Genomic DNA, 16310 nt, shown 5'->3' on the forward strand with positions numbered 1-16310 from the left:
AATAAATAAATAAATAATTTAAACAAAAGGTGCTTAACTTATCTTCGAATGAATATTAATGAATGTTGTATTTACTTCCAAAAAAAAAAAAGGGGGCGTGGTCACCGATGATTTCTATTTTAAGGGGAAAAAGAGGCAATTTGTTGACAGTTTATTCCAAAGTCAGTTTGGAAACCAGTCACATTTGCAGGGTATTTTTTTTAATGCAAAGTAAAATGTTACTAATTCATTTCGTATTTATAGAAAACGACCAAATCAATCACGTCTATAAATACAAGCTGGCTGTAATTACCATGATGAACCTGCAGCATGATGGAGGGAGACTGCAGCAGATCTGGTAAAAACAAGCCTCAGCTCTTTGATGCGATGCTTTTTGTGCTGTAGGATGGAAAACTATTGATTAAATGTCTTTATCAATCTGTGTTTTAGAGGCAGCTAAGAACTTTGAGAGCATCTGTTTATCAGAGCTGGATCAAGGTTTCCTCACAGACTGCAGCTTGTCTGCTTTGTCCACTGAAGGAACACTGAAAGCACCCAAAAGCATTGTGGTAGAGTATACAGAACCCAGTTCAACCCTTCCTGCTTCCTGTAACCACTCCTCTAGTGTTTTATCTCCTTCCAATCTCCCGAGTAAGATGTCCCTTCTGTCCCCAAGTATCACCATGCGTTCTGCTGGCATGAGCAGTCTCCTGGAAGGTAAGTCCTCCACTCCTTATGAGAGGATGACCTTCCAGAAGCCAGTCCTGGCCAGCTCGTTGGACCTTTCCTCCATTGACCTGACCACCTCACATCCTTTATGGGAGGTCTCACTCATCAAACCTAACATGGAGAGCCCCAAACTGTGCCTGGATTCCAGTAAGGTGGAGTTCATATGGAGTCCAAGTTACCAAGCTACACCTCCAAAGCCGGCAGAGGTTTCCTCACTGATCTGGTCAGGGACACCGCCGGAGGGTCAGAGGTCATGCAGGGAGTTCACCTTTCAGGATTCGAACCTGCGCCATGCTGTGTTGGAGCTGACCGACGAGCAACAGAAGAGTTTGTCCCGAAACATGGCCATGTAGTTGTGTACACTGATGCTTGTTGTAGGTAAGACCTTAAATCATATGCTGAAATTATATTAAAAGTTGTTTCTATTTATTTTCTAACTCTATCGATCTATCCATCTATCTATCTATCTATCTATCTGCAGGATCTGTATGGTGACCGAAGTGAAGATTATTGTAACAATGTATATTTTTGTACTTGAAATAAAGTGTAGTATTTATATTAATGACTGCGTGCTCATTCAAAGGAACTGTAGAAAACGCTTTATTCAAAATAACATTTTCTAAACACTGCAGTATAGCAAGTTAAAATCATAGACAGCCTGCTCAAAGCTCTCCAAGGATGGGTGCAAACCTGGAGATGATCACAATACACATCTGCAAGACCAGCAAAAGAGTAGTGTCGTGTTATAGAAATCTAATTTATATCACTGTACTGTTGAATTCTCATATCTGATTGGTCAGAAGGTGTTGATTCATGTTCTATAACAGCAGCTCTGACAATAGTGCCGGCTGCAAGGTTTACATTTATGCATTCTTTCTAATGTTATCGTCACTATAGCAACAACTCGTTCACAGGGGCTTGTATGGCGGATGCTCAAACAAAGTGATTCAACAACAAAAAAAATATAGAGATGTTTCTCTGGTAAAGCTTTTGTGTAAGATTTTATCAAAGAAGAGCTGAATCAGTGTCGGCGCTTTGAGGCAAATCCGTTCCTTTAAGTTTTCCGCCACAGGATAGTCTTCATGACAGATCGCCTGCTCAGTTGTGTGACATTTTTTTATGTGATTATTTTATTAATTTTTTTTCCCCCTTATAAGCCTATTGGTGTCAAGAAAGAGAGGAGGGGGAAAAAAAAAGAGGCTGGTGAAGGAACAGTTGTTTATAGCTGCTATGATGTGATAACTAATTTGCTTCATTAATTATAAATGGACGAAACATACAAAATGTTCTTTAATAAACAGAAACTGTAACTGTTGTTGTATGAGAGGAATAAAACACTTCCGGACATGCTGTTAAAGGAAAATAATCAATGATGGTGTGGTGTGATGAGGCAGAGTTACTGTTAGTGCCCCCACGGTGCTTATTTTCCAATAAACACATATCCCGAAGTGTTAATCATCTAATAAGTAAACAAGGAAAAGGAAGTGAAATGATTATTTTCACCAATTATGTACTTGTGACTGGAATTATTGTCATAGCAGCACTTATGTTAGCTGGGATAATATGATACCAGAATTACATCAATAGTATTGTCACGTTGCCTGTTGTAATGTGTGCCAGATTGTCTACACATTTTCCAGATATAACTCCTCCTTTGGAGTTTTCTTTCCCTGTGAACATCTCATTATTAAACATGTGTGCACAAAATAATGATAAATGATTAAATACAAATCCAGTAGTAGTTTGATTTAAAAAAAAAAAAAAAAAAAAAACACAACAATGCAATTTACTTTTTTACAAAGCGAAAAAGGAAAGTAGAAATCGTTTTCAAAACTAACATTTGGTACCTGTGAATGTTGTTAATTAGTGTTGAAATATTTCGTTAATGGAGTAACTGTTCCCAGATCAGTCTGTTTCACCCTGAGACATTTAAACACATAATGCTGTTCAACCCTCGGCCCTCCATCGTCCCCTAACTTCCTGCTTCAGCATGGCGAAAACCTCGTCTGTGCTGTGTCGATATCATGCTCCTAGAGAAAGAAAATGCAAACACCGACGTATCGAATGAATTTTTATTTCACAAAAATAACGTAATTATCAGTAAAAATGTTTGACGAGTATTGAGCGCACCTGATTCAGCTTTTTAAACTCCACCACCTGAAAGAAGATGTGTTCGAGGATGTGCTTGGCGTCTCGCTTTTCTTTATCCAGCTTTCCCGTGACTCCTAAGATGTCTCCACATTTCCGCACGTAAAACTCGAGATCATCATCAGTGCCTGTGCAAATCACACAAAGCAGGTCACATTTAAAGGACTTTTCGTACGAATCTCTACCACATCAGGAATAAAGGACGTCTAAGGGCAGTTGTCATTTCTTATAAACATGAACTCTTCACTCAGAAAAAAGTAAAGAATAAAACACTTGGGAGCATGCTGTTACAGTAAAATAATCAACGATGGGGTGGTGTGATGCAGCCTGATGTGAAGCTTAAGTTACTGTAAACACCCTGAAGTTATTTAGTTATTTTCTCACAACAGCACGCTCTCAAGTGTTTTATTCCTCTTACACTGCAGAAATTTGCCAATGATTACGATTTTTGTATTTATTAAAGAATGACAGGTTGCACATTTATCCATTTATAGTTAGATCTAATGTTGTGGAACAAGTTTATTAGACAAAAAAAAAAAATGCAGCTCGTCATATTACTGAGAAACTACAAAGCGTAAACTTCTTGCCCATGTAGCAAAACTTATAGTTACAGCTTTACCTCTGACTGTTACAACATTTACTGTGTTGCTCCTGTGTTGGAAAGTTGAATAACACTCTGTAGGTACAGCTTCGTAAGACTTTCTCTCCTTTTGTCTCATAATAACACTTTTAGTGTAGTTTTGAACTCATGGTTTATAGTCATAAACATAGAACACAGTCCAGGTTGAAAAGTATTTTCTCACATTTCTTAGTTTGTACCACTCACGTTCATTCCAAATATCACACCTGGGGACTTACATTTGTTTGACAGCTGAGCAAGTCGCACTTTCTCTGAAGAAAATGTCTCGTCGAGGTCAAAAAGGTCGAGCATCGGTGGGGGCAGGTCCCTAAAGGCTGGCTGGAAAACCTGTGCAGGCAAATTCCCACTCAGTTTTCCACACTGTGAGCTACAAACTGAACTGAAACAAACAGAAGGCATTTGTACTTGTGCAAAATGTGACCATTATCTCAGAAATCTGCTTACTGCAGGCTGCAGAGGCGGCAGCGGCGTTTCAAACTGAGGCGTAATCAACTGCAGCGGCTCGTGTTTGACATGCAGCTGCTTGTAGGCCCTGAGAAGGGAAAATTCAGGTCAATACCACGGTCCATGGTCAACACTCTGCCTAAATGTGTTTAATGTTTAATGGAGCCAGGCGAGTGAGCGACCTGATAACGCTCGGGAGGGAGTCTGTGGACAGCCTAAAGAGAGACATGTCGAAGAGGGAGGTGAAGTCGCGTGGGTTCTCCTCGCCTTCCTGTAGACACACTCGGAGTCTCTCAGACAGGTATCCTGTGTCTGGTAACATGGTGTAGTCTGCGATCTATGCAAAAAAAAAAAACCCAAAACAAACCAAAGAGCTTTTATTCACCATCTTCCAGTACTGATCTGTGGATAAGTCTATAGGTCACTGTATTTACAGATCACATCCTGGTGATCCAATCACAACTAGACTAAATACAGGTGTGTACTGGAGACGCACTTTAATCCGGTGGTTAGAGACACGCATGGCCAAATAACAGTTGTAGTTTGAGTGCTAATGCATAAAAATACTGTTACTAAAACAATTAATGACTTAACAGTAGAAGTAATCCAAAGTAATTTAGCATTTTAATGCGTTTGAAGGTTAATGCTCCAGTACTATTACAATGTACAGTGCCTCACACACAATTACCATTAACAATAGTGCTACACTCTGCATTCAGATTGCATTTAAATTTAAATATCTTTAATCAGCAAAAAAGAAGGAGTCTATATCATCATCATAACTTTAATTAGGGGGCCAAGCACCAAACTTCCAAACAGAAAGTCAAGCAAATTCTTTTTGCTGTTTTTTTTTTTTTTTTTTTGCTTCTTCTCCTACAAATTTTGTCCAATCATCGCAAAATTTTGATCCCAGAATCATGTGATCAATCAGAACAAAACCCGATTCTCCGTTTCGTCCAGTCCCTTCAAACGAATGTTTGTTTATTTAGCAACATGGCCTAAAATTAGTTTTTAACTTGTGGGGGCTACTGAAAACAGGAATTAAAGCAATATCTCAGTAACAGCTTCACATTTTGACTTCAAATTTACTATATCTCCTTGGAAACAAACGCGTTTTGGTCGCTAAGATCACTAAGATCGGCTTGGCCCTCTTAATCGCTGCTTGCAGCTATATTACCATTTGTTTTTATTTATTTACACATGGTAATCTGCCATCTTCAGCTCTTCCTCACACCATAATTTGTTTATTTTAAGCTCCTCGAGCACACAGTGAGACCGGATCCCAAATGGTTTTCACTACATTCACTACGTATGCTTAATATATAGGGGATTAAAAATAATGGAAGTTCTATGACCTGCAATGTGCACTGTATAATGGGATTCATGCACAGAAAAACTGGAGCAGGATAAACATGGCTGAATTCCCTAAGAGGTTCCTTATTCCCTTTATCTGGATGGGATTACTTTCTCTCGGTGATAGAAGATAAATTAATCCGGGATGAGCAAAGAGTAGTTTTTTCTACGAACCCGGATGCTTTGCGTCCAACTTGCTTTATATACATTCGTGGTAAGTATATTGGAGAACATATTGGCTCAGGTATCATGATATTTATTTATTTATAATAATTTCTGGAACCAGATGAATTGATGTTAAGATTTTCTATTGTTTTATACATTTATTATTTTTTTCAAGTTAAACATAAAAAAATTTTTTAATTAAAAATGTAAATGTAAACAAGTAGGTTTAATGACGCAATCACAAAATCTGCTCACAAGTGGTCAGTGAAAATGCATCGGATGAAATAAATCAAGGATTAAACAGCTATCCGTGTGAATCCAGTTTTGAAGGATCACCTGAGATGGTCATCAGGTATAAAGGAACATTGTTAGGATCTCTCTCACCTCGGGATCTTCGGCATCTATTTGATTCAGGTGAATGTTGTCGGTAGTCAGCCACTGGAACACAACATCCTGTACCACGGACAAAAAATACGTAAAATAATGTAAAATACTCTTCTGTCATTCATATAAGCAACAATAACACAATAAATCGTATAGATCACTGGAGGCTCACCATTATTTTACTGTTCTCCTCCTTGTCCAGGTATTGATCGCTGAACATGTGGCATGAACCCAGAACTGCCAGCTTGCCTGCATTCTTCTTTTACACCAACACACAGATACATGAACTTTGTATGGATCAATTCAATAAATACGAATGCTGAAGCTAATGTAGTGCTAGAAAAGAGGAGACGCTACATGTTCACTAACCTCGACCTTTGAGAAGGCCAGAACGGGTCTGTTGAGAGGGAAGCACACGGAACCGGTGGACAGAACCGCCACTGCAGGCTTCATAACGCTCAGCGTAGCTCCGTACGGGTACACGAACGTCAGAGCCCTGATTGTAGCACAAACGACCCGTAGTAAGTTTTTGCAATGGAGAGCAATGTATATACTTGTAGCTAGGGGAGTGTGTGTGTGTGTGTGTGTGTGTGTGTGTGTGTGTGTGTTTATTCAGTCTACCTTGTAATGTTTCTGTTGCTGCTTTTAAAACACAATCATATATTTTATCAATTAAAAATAACAGATTTTGAAAAATACAAAAAAAAAAAGAAAAAAAAAAAACCTACTTACTACTACTAGTATTCCTAAAGTAAGGCTATAAAAATGTGTCACTCGATGTAATAAACCAAAAGCCATAAATACCGTGTATGTCAATTTACTACTAAAATATAAACAATTAACAAAATCTTGAACATCCTGAGTGTGGCCTTATTACTAATTAACACAAGTTAATATAATAAAACTGAATAAAAATATGATCTTAAAAAAAAATCCACTTTCAAATGTCTAAGATATATTAAAGTGCTCTGAACAACTGTATGTAATTTATGATATAGCATTTATTTTATTTTATTTTTTAACTTTAACAATGTTAACTTACTATATAAATGAAATATATATATATATATATATATATATATATATATATATATGTTTCTTAAATATGATGCAAATAAAATTAAAAACATATTTTAAAAAATCTATTGATTAATTAAAGGTACAATAGGCAAGATTAGTCTTTTTTCCTTCCAAAATTAGGACTGTAATGATAAGTATAATAAGTAGATGGGTTCGTCGGTTGAATTATTATTATTTTTTTAACTCTTTGAGCTCCCACTTTCCTGCCCATGTTCCCGAAACTTGATTTATGAGAGCTTGTAGAGTAGAGTATCTGTAAAATGACTGACGAGAGGCCCACAAACACAAACAAGCATCCCGGACCACAAGTTAGTTTTCCAAAGGTTTTTTCTCAGCCACTTAATGCTGAGGCTTAAATCCTTATTTTTTTAATCTTATTCTACATATTTTCCAGGTTATCTGTATGAGTAGGCAATTTTTTAAAAATCACCTACTGCACCTTTAAAATGTGATGTAATTAATTCATTTCCAATCTGCATTATCAGGTTTGAAATGAATTAATTATATCACATTTAGTGATGTAATTAATGTGCCTTAGTATTAAATGGGGTTTTATAGGTTCTGCCTAGAGTACGCATGAATAGGAAGCCGGTTAAAATGAAGACGGGTTTGAGATGTTTCTTTTTCACAAGGATAGGAAAAATATAAGCGATAGAAAGTGAATTTATAAAAGTTTCGGGATTTTCTTAATGTTATGTGATACAAAAACAGCAATGTCTCTACTCCTAATGCTTACAGAAGTATAAAATTACATGGAAATTTAATCTTCCAATTCACTCCAATAGTAAATATTGTAAGTATATTATACAAAGGTCTGCAGAAAGTCCTGTTATTTTACAGAATTATTCAGAAGTGAACTGTAAAGCGTTGAATAAACAGTATTTTGTATATGATATGACTACTGAGGTTGAGAAAAAGTAAACACGCTGTGGTAGAGCGAGGGCTTACTGCGTATTGTTCCCTGGACTTTCATCATCGATGACTCCCGTTACCACTTTGCCGGCTGCTCGGCTGATCTCTCTGAGAGAAACGACACATTCATTAGCATTTCATTGACCTCGTCTCTCTGCAATCATTGAGTCGTTTTAAATAATGAAAAGTAAAAGACCTGTTGAGAATCCCGTTGGACACGAGCGCCTCTTTGGGATGGAAGTATTTGTAGTAAACGTTTCTCACTACAGCATCTGGAGAAATGAACCAACAGGAATCATCTCGTCACCTCGACAGAAGTCATTAAACTGTGCAGTTAGTTTGCGTGTGCAGTCGCTGCCGCTCACCGCTGTTCACCATGATACCAAACTCTTCCAGGAGGAAGTTGATGTTAGTGTCGTATTTCACTTCTCCGCCTTCTCCGAGCATCGCGAGAACATTTCCGCCACCGTCCAGATACTGCTTCAGGACTTGCAGCTGAAAATCACACATTAAAGGAGCAGTTTGTAACATTTACAGCCCTCTGCTGCTTATGAGGCAAACAGCAATTGCATTTAAAAGAGGGAAAAACTAGCCGAGTGTGCCTCATGAGTTGCCGTGAAACGAGACAGAGTAGTGTTCCTAGCTGGGGTGAAGCTATTTTTACTTTCTGGGCCAGAAAAATGTAAACAGCAGAATGAAACAAAGAAACTAGGAAGTTGTACTGTGAAAAAAGTTTTGCTCATCACAGCTTTTCAAGGCACTTTTAAAATTATATGACTGTTACAGGTTAAGAAATGCTTTACGAAATTACAAACTGCACCTTTACAACAGCTAAAAGCTCTTAATCCTCAAAGTACACTTCATGTAATGTGGTAAAAGACTGGCTTGCATTATTGTAACCAAAATGAATCATATTTCTCTCCTTATATCAACATCTCATTGGATATCGTTGACCTTCATATATCACTAGATGTCTAAATATCATTTGCTTTAATAATATCTCACGGCTGTTAATAAACACTGGTAGTGTTTTTTAGAGATTTTTTTTTTTTTAAATTTTGTTCCAGTGGTAGAAATCACAACCCACCATTATTATAATAATTTATACTGAGTTCTTATAGTTATTAGTCTGTTTGACTGCTCACATGAATCGAAATGTGATGAATCCCAAAAACTCAAAAACAAACAGTGTATAAAAAAATATCAAACTGGACCTAATGTGTTCTGTCAACAGAAAGCTTTATGGCTTTAACAAATGGACAAAATATTAAATAACGAGTTTATTTTTCCAACGATTTGTCCTGCCACATCAAGCTATCTGACCTTAGCATGTTTTTAATACCGAAATTTTTTCGTGCTATTTTCTCTACATTATTGTGACCTTATGAGAAGATACTTCCACCATAAAACTACTGTATAAGCAGCACATTTTAAAGGCCTGTGATGTGATCTTTGTTCAGAAAATGTCTCCAGCATTGAAATACACAACGAAGCATGAATTTACGGGCAACCAGGGTCCCAGGTTCGATCCTGAGCTCTGTGTGGATTTCCTCTGGGTTCTCCACTTTCCTCTCAACTTGAAAAAAAAAAAAGCCAGTAGGTGGATTGGCTATGCTAAACTGCCCCTAGGTGTGAATGAGTGTGTGCTTGATGCCCTGCAACAGACTGTCGAACCATCTGAGGTCGATTCCCGGCTCACACCCAGTGAAAGATCCTGGGATAGGCTCCGGATCCACCGAGTAAGCGCTTACTGAAAGTGAGTGAGTGAGCATCAATGCAAAAGCGATGTGCAGGTAGAACAATCTCTCAGGAGATGATCATTTCACCTCTGCTTCAGTGAACTTCTCTCGAGGACCTGCGGTGATCCACAGCTTCACACCGTGCAGTTTCTCGGCTGTGATCTCCTCTTTGATGCTAATGAGACAACACACAAAGAAAGACTGGCTTTCAGTAGTGAGCTAGAGCTTACACAGAAACAGTATGTGTGAATGGAAATGACTGGCAGCCACAGAGTCATGGCTGGGGTTTGGAGCTTATCATCACAGGAGTGCATGGCTTTGTGAAAAGTATTGGTACCCCTGAATCTTCCACTGCGCCCTCAGTCTCTTCTGAAGACTCTTGTAGCCGGAGTTGGCAGTAAACAGCTCTCTTTTAGACGAATTAAAAACGACAATATTCCGCTGTTCTTTATCCATCTTGTGGCTGAGGGCTGTTTCTTCTAGAGATTAAATTCTGGACAGAAGAAAATAAAATTCCTGAGCACATATAATACAGATGTCAATCTTGCAATATTTGTAAAATATCTAAGGTTTAAACAATCTCAAAACTCTATTCTAACCACAAATAGCGGCTTTAATCAGACTTCTCAAGTCGCTATAACTGTATAATTAGAGCTAGCTAGCTTAGCTACCGTTAGCCCCATCGCTAAAAACAACGAAAAACAAAAACTTTCTCGAAGCATTAATATAAACCTCAAACTCTAAATATAATCCTCGGATAATATTTACACAACTACAAATTTTAATTTAGCAAACACAAAGTCGCAATTTTGAATTTTAAACCGATAACTTTACCTCAAGATTTAGCATGTCCCAGAGCTGTTAGCCTGCCCGTGATGCATTATGGGTAAACAACAGTAACCATGGGGACTTCCTCCATAGCGACTGCTGCAGCATTGTTAGCATTGAATTATCAGCAGTAAAAATATGAATATATATATGCATTAAGGAAAAATAAGCGCTTAAACATGCAGTGGTGCTGTATAGTTTTATTTAAAAACCAGTATCCGAAAGTTTCTTAAATAATTTCGGTGGTTGCAAAAAAAAAAATATTGGCACCCCTACAACTAATAATTACATACATACTGTCCATCTTTACATATGGCCGCTCTTGTGAGAGTGTATGAGCAAGACTACGAGTTCACTTAAGGCGTACCTTCTCTCAGCTTGATGTTTATGTTTTATGAAACAAAAACAAAACACTGACCCACCAAAGTGAATAAGGACAGAGAGAATGAAATGGAATGTGGTATAAGCTGAGATTTTCATTTCGGTGCATATTTTCTTTCAAATATGAAATGTGACAGTCATCTTCTAAATATCTCGGTGATCCTCAGGAGACTCAGAGGTTCTTCCTGGAGCTGAAAGTCAGAAACACACCATACAGTTTCGGAAAAACCCCCATATGAAGCATAACAGCAACAGTCACTTCCTATGTACAATAGACATCACTTACAACATCAACTAAATCAATTTATTTTTCCTTTATACAACCCCTGACATTAAACAAAAGCCTAATGATATTGATGTATTTCTTTTAAACTATGGACCTATTAATTATTACCCAATTAAATTATGCATCTTCAAAACTGCAAAGTGTTGCTTTAAATTGAAGTGAATTCCTCAAGTGAAACTTTACTGATTTTATAAAAGCATAAAGAAACATCTGTACATTCCCACAAGTAACACTCAAGGGTGAAAAATAAATCAGAGTTTGCAAACGAGAAAAATCAATCAAGTTTATTTAACTAAAATATTGCAGAAGACACCCAAGACACCAGTTTAAAACTGAAAACACACAGTGTGGGACTCTTACAATTTGAAGCAAAAAAGCCAAAAGCACCAATAAGAAAAAAAAAAAAAAGATCAGTTTCTGTACAGCAATGTGTGTGTAGCAAATCACAAATCACTACGACTAAACCATTTCACAATACTCAAACATGTAGGCAGGCAAGTAAATCAGCTCGAGTGTCATCAAAATCAAAATATTACACTTTAGCCAAAAAGCAACACAAGCCTTTGTTTATTCGTCAATCACTCAGGTGTAAGAAAGGTTTTTCCAGTCAGTATGACGGCTGATGGAATAGCTGCAGTACAGGCAATGCGTGTGAAAAATCAGAGCTAATAGCCATTTTAAAAAAGGGGGGGTGGGGGAGCGGCGACGGCGGCTACTGAAGATTCATTTACAAATCTGGTACCCATTCGATATTTACAATTCAGCCCTTTAGTTCTCATGCAATGTCAAACATATACGATCTGATCTAAATGTGATGCACCTTTGTATCAAGTGCTGACTTTCAGAGCTACAAAACGGCACACATTCAGTCTCCCAGCCTCTCAGGCTCAGTCCTGCGAGGCAGATCTGGAGCGTGAGCGAGATTTGGACCGAGAAGGAGAGCGAGATGGCGACCGCTTTGAGGGCGATTTGGAGCGGTGGCGATCCTCATGCGGAGAAGGAGAACGCGAGGCGGATTTCTTGTCTCCGTTCTCCATCGGTGAGGCGGAGCGGCTGCGTGATTTCTTGCTCACTGACTTCTCCTTGGAACGGCTGCGAGAGCCGCGCTCAGATCGGGGCTTTGAATGGCTCTTGGAGCGCGACTTGCGGCTTGTTGATCGGCTGCGAGACTTGCGGGAGCGAGAACGAGAGCGGGACTTCTTGGAACGGGATTTAGCTGGAGACTTGGAGTGGGACTTTCTCTTGGACCTGGAGTGGGAGCGGCGCTTGCTGCGGGATCGGGATCTGTTAACAGACAAAGGACTTTAGCTGTTTTTGTAATAACGATGTTACCACCAGTAGATAAACATTTCTCATCATCCATATTTACAATACAATAAATGCATGTATTAAGCAATACCATTTTATTTTATTAAGCAATACAGCTCCATTTCACTCCTTAAGTAAAGAACTATTCATTAAAGACTATTCTTGGCCAGTCTTGGAGTAACAAATTAGTTTGGGAACCTTTTAAATAAATTTCAATTAATTAGCTACCAATGAAGCACTGTGCAATCTGAGACTCCTGGTCTACTACATCACTCAAAACTAAATAGGATGGCATACAAACTTTATAAATTAGTATAAATTAAAGTATAAATTAAAACTCACCGAGAGCGAGACCTCGAGCGGCTTCGTGAGCTCCTGCTCCTACGGCTCCTGCTGCGAGAGCGGCGTCTGCTGCGGGACCTGATAACCAGAGCGTTCACCATGATCAGGAAAGTTTATTTAAAAAAAAATGCCAAAGTCCACTCTACACATATCACATGTAGGAACTCACCTGGACCTGCTGCCCGAGTACGAGCGGCGCCGTTTGGGTTTATCCTCCACCAGACGGATTTTCCTCCCGTTGATGTCAGTGCCATCCAGCTTGTCCAGGGCTCTCTTCATATCAGAGTAGGAGCGAAACTCGATCACGCCTTCGTTTGTCCGTTCCTTGTGGGCGTCGGCGTAGGTCACCTCACCGGCCTGCCGCATGAAGTCCTGAACAGTCGAATGAGAGGAAGTGTAAATATGGTCATCAGCTTTATGTAAATAGCAAAGACTCCATAGAGATCAGCTGTTGATTTATGGGTGTAACGTGTCCAAAACTAACAATCATTTCCTCAAGCTTTGTGTGCAGTTTTACCTTCAGGTCCTGCCAGCTGCAGCGACTGGACAAGTTCTCCACAATGAGCCGGTACTCAGTGCGGACAGGCGGCCCGTATTTGTCTCTGCCAGAGCGGCTCCTGCTGCTGTAACCACTACTACCTTTAGACACAAAGCGAATGAGAGCAGAGTCAGAAAAGAGAGAACACTGACAACTGACCAATTTAGGGCAAATCACTCACTAAACAACTCAAATTCAAGAAGTCTGAGCTTTTTGTTTCGTTGAGGGATCAAATACGCCTTGACGCAGTTTACCTCAGCAACAGATATTCAGAAGGGATCGTTTAAAAAGAAAAACAAAACAAGGGGAAAGGTTTTGACAGAGGTTAAGAGAATAAGTAATATTACTGATGCTCTGATGTGGAACCCATGAGGTGACCTACAAGACCTGGGTGTATGAAGAATAAACAAGACTTTAGATAGCATGATTTTACACATATTGTATTATATTATATACTGAAAGGATAATTAAAGCAATGTTAAGACGTGTTTACATGAACTGACATTATGAAGTGCATCATAATAATAAGTCATAGGTCTCCTCCTGGGTTCTAGCTCCCAAATAAGTTTTTTTTTTTTTTTTTTTTTTTTTAATTTCTTGTAGACACTACCCTGTCCAAAAGACAAAAAGAAAATGAAAAATAACCAGGACAAGCATTACCTTTCATATTGACCGCACAGAGCAACGGAAGCCCACTGCTTTTTTTTTGTTTAAGACTAGATGACTGCTACGTGTTTGTTTTTTACCCATAAAAATCTCTCCAATATTTCGTCATACATAAAAACCAATGGGTTTCCTCACCATCACCCTGGTCTATTGGCAAAAGGCTGCTGTCATCATGGCTTCCGGTTAGGTCAGCCAAGGGTCAAAGGGCAAAGGTCACACACACATTGTAAGGTGAAAGCCAAGGCCAAACGGGACAGGCAGTCATCTTAGCCTCAATGGACTCGGACTCAGCCCGCACTGGACTCTTTCAAATTGAAACATCAAGGACTTGTTAATGTTGATTTCAAACGCACACACACAGCATGATCACACGTTACAACCTTTGTTTACATGTCAGCGAGGCGTCGTCTTTATTTAATAGATGCACATGAAAATCTGACTTTCCAGAGACCGCATCTGTCGTCTGACATGTAAACATTGTTGTATTGCCAAATCTAATTTAAAACTAGCCATTTTTTTTTTGCGAAAGACTTGCAAAAAAGTCTTATCCTTTCCTAGGTAATCCCAGCTGCACAATTAAACAAGTTACACATTTAAACTAAATAGGCCAATTGTTAGAAATTAAAACCATCCCACTGTCTTCTCTGGCCTGGTTTTGCTGTGTGCACCAGTAAGAAAACTTCAGCAGCGCAATTCCTCTCCAAGATTCCCCAACAGCTGGACAACTACCGAGACTGAGGGAAGTGAGGGGCTGCGTTTCGCTGTCCCTTCTGCGACACCTGGGAATAAATAGTTTTTAATCATATTATCATTATGAGACTGGACTTACTGCGCCCAGAACCCCAATGACCCCCACCATATCCATCCCGGTCCCGACGGGGCCCCCTGGCGTGCTCGACCACCACGCGCTCGCCACACAGCTCTTTGCCGTTCAGTTCGTACACGGCATCGTCAGCGTCACGGGTATCCTCAAACTCCACAAAACCGTACCTGCAATGCAAAAAGCGGTGAAGGGTTAGTGGTTACTTCTGCACTTGTGACTCATTTTCTGTTATGCATGGTTCCACATGACTACCTTAAAGATGTACACTTGCCCAAAATAGAAATCTGAGTTTCATGCTTGTTTCAAGGTATAATCTCTCTCGAACACTGTAGATCTTGAGCCAAAAGCTACTGCTGTAATCATGAAGCTTCTGTACTGTGTGTCTTCACTCTTCCACACCTGTGCACTGGAATGATTTATGATCCCACTATCCTGCCTCATCCACAAAACAAGGTTTTTTTTCCCCCCCTTCATGTCACATTTTACCCTAACGGTAACTAAAACACACTGATAGTTTGAAGCAGCATGTTAAAAATATATATCTATCACAATAACTCCTAAAAGCGATTACTCGTGTTTTACATTACAGCTAGGGCGGCGCGAGCCAGGTTCACACAAAGCCATATTCGATAAAACTTTTGAAATACTTCGCTACAAGTGCAATATTATAGCATAAGCAAAAATCCTGCAATCAGCGTGGTCCACGTTTAGAAATTCGCCATGCGCGATGTGGAGTTACAGGATTAGCTAAATGCTAAAGTCGGGCCTAAGAGCCCGCGCGTGCAGCAAACCAAAGCGTCGAAGCTCACGAAAAAAAAAAATCAGCGAGATAAATTTAGCTTAAACAAAAAACGAGATAACAGCAAGATGTTTCACGTAGGAGCCTATTTTTCTCCTTCAGAAGTCAGGAAAGCCGGCAAAACGGCGGACGACGCAGTAAACATGACCGACGGTATTGTTTTCCAGCGAGTCCGCCATTTTGTCCACGCGGCACAAGTTCCACAAACCAACCGAAATATTTTCTCGAATATTCGACAAGAGACTTTCTACATTCAGTAACTAGTAAAGGCTAACCCAGAGCTTTTTATTTATTTATTCATTTTTAAGAAACCACGATTATTGCTTACAAAAACACAAAAATGGCGCCTGACTACTTAGCTGCAGAAACTTACCCGTTTTTCAAATCAATCTCCAGCAGCTTTCCATAACCGCTGAAGAACCTCTGGATGTCCTTTTCGCGGACATGATAGCTCAGCCTGCCTACGTATACACGAGGCATTCTTCCACTTTACTTTCTAGTCCAAACCAATAAACTTGATTTCTTAAAAAATAAGATTTCCTTCACGTCCCCTTCACGACAATACCGTCTTCCACCACGTCCGTGAGGATAAAACGGATCCCCGCGGTGCTCAATTTATATAAGCGGTGACGCCACGACTATCGATGACGACATATCCGGTTGTAAAAAAAAAAACAAAAAAAAAAACGGTTGTAGAATTTTTACAATAATTTTTCGATAATCTGTAATGTAAAATTCGTATTAAATGTATAATATATATATATAT

The 16310-nt window shown here is 39.1% G+C and overlaps 3 protein-coding genes across 8 annotated transcripts; 1 reads left to right on the plus strand and 2 right to left on the minus strand.

The window, feature by feature from the left end:
• Positions 1-146: 146 nt before the first annotated feature.
• On the plus strand, positions 147-1270 carry si:ch73-303b9.1 (uncharacterized). Its single transcript, XM_026932847.3, has 3 exons — positions 147-337; positions 430-1086; positions 1190-1270. The coding sequence occupies exons 1-2, from the start codon at positions 310-312 to the stop codon at positions 1059-1061; spliced, it is 660 nt and encodes a 219-aa protein (XP_026788648.1). The 5' UTR covers positions 147-309; the 3' UTR covers positions 1062-1086; positions 1190-1270.
• Positions 1271-1292: 22 nt separating this feature from the next.
• ift52 (intraflagellar transport 52 homolog (Chlamydomonas)) lies at positions 1293-11196 on the minus strand. 5 transcript variants are annotated; one of them, XM_026932628.3, is made up of 15 exons: positions 10408-11196; positions 9911-10066; positions 9661-9748; positions 8200-8329; positions 8031-8106; positions 7871-7942; positions 6464-6484; positions 6212-6338; positions 6015-6098; positions 5843-5911; positions 4123-4277; positions 3941-4028; positions 3715-3823; positions 2839-2984; positions 1293-2738 (listed from the first exon to the last, which is right to left on the minus strand). In XM_026932628.3, exons 2-15 carry the CDS (start codon positions 10027-10029, stop codon positions 2694-2696), a joined length of 1329 nt encoding a protein of 442 aa, XP_026788429.3. In that variant the 5' UTR covers positions 10030-10066; positions 10408-11196; the 3' UTR covers positions 1293-2693. The 5 variants fall into 5 exon arrangements, with proteins under 5 accessions (XP_026788429.3, XP_026788428.3, XP_053083073.1 ...); XM_026932627.3 differs by having other exon boundaries at positions 6015-6101; XM_053227098.1 differs by lacking the exon at positions 10408-11196 and adding an exon at positions 10173-10387 and having other exon boundaries at positions 6015-6101.
• Positions 11197-11337: 141 nt separating this feature from the next.
• Positions 11338-16147, minus strand: srsf6b (serine and arginine rich splicing factor 6b). Of its 2 annotated transcripts, none has more exons than XM_034314200.2 (6): positions 15918-16147; positions 14779-14912; positions 13236-13357; positions 12888-13090; positions 12719-12796; positions 11338-12352 (listed from the first exon to the last, which is right to left on the minus strand). In XM_034314200.2, exons 1-6 carry the CDS (start codon positions 16022-16024, stop codon positions 11956-11958), a joined length of 1041 nt encoding a protein of 346 aa, XP_034170091.1. In that variant the 5' UTR covers positions 16025-16147; the 3' UTR covers positions 11338-11955. The 2 variants fall into 2 exon arrangements, with proteins under 2 accessions (XP_034170091.1, XP_026788432.1); XM_026932631.3 differs by having other exon boundaries at positions 14752-14912.
• Positions 16148-16310: the final 163 nt, after the last annotated feature.

This window comes from Pangasianodon hypophthalmus, chromosome 20 (genome assembly GCF_027358585.1).
Source record: "Pangasianodon hypophthalmus isolate fPanHyp1 chromosome 20, fPanHyp1.pri, whole genome shotgun sequence".
NCBI classification, from domain to species: domain Eukaryota; kingdom Metazoa; phylum Chordata; class Actinopteri; order Siluriformes; family Pangasiidae; genus Pangasianodon; species Pangasianodon hypophthalmus.

Bases quoted from the DNA above. Each gene is read 5' to 3' on its own strand.
- si:ch73-303b9.1 (XM_026932847.3), top strand. From the start codon at position 310: ATGATGGAGGGAGACTGCAGCAGATCTG. The intron at 338-429 runs GTAAAAACAAGC...TCTGTGTTTTAG, and splicing joins GGGAGACTGCAGCAGATCTG to AGGCAGCTAAGAACTTTGAG.
- ift52 (XM_026932627.3), bottom strand. From the start codon at position 10,029: ATGGATAAAGAACAGCGGAATATTGTCGTTTTTAATTCGTCTAAAAGA. The intron at 4,278-5,842 runs GTGAGAGAGATC...TTTTTTGCATAG, and splicing joins TAGATGCCGAAGATCCCGAG to ATCGCAGACTACACCATGTT. The intron at 4,029-4,122 runs GTCGCTCACTCG...TTCCCTTCTCAG, and splicing joins TCCCTCCCGAGCGTTATCAG to GGCCTACAAGCAGCTGCATG.
- srsf6b (XM_026932631.3), bottom strand. From the start codon at position 16,024: ATGCCTCGTGTATACGTAGGCAGGCTGAGCTATCATGTCCGCGAAAAG. The intron at 13,358-14,751 runs GTAAGTCCAGTC...TTGTGTCTAAAG, and splicing joins TCATTGGGGTTCTGGGCGCA to GTAGTAGTGGTTACAGCAGC. The intron at 13,091-13,235 runs GTAAAACTGCAC...TCGACTGTTCAG, and splicing joins GCAGCTGGCAGGACCTGAAG to GACTTCATGCGGCAGGCCGG.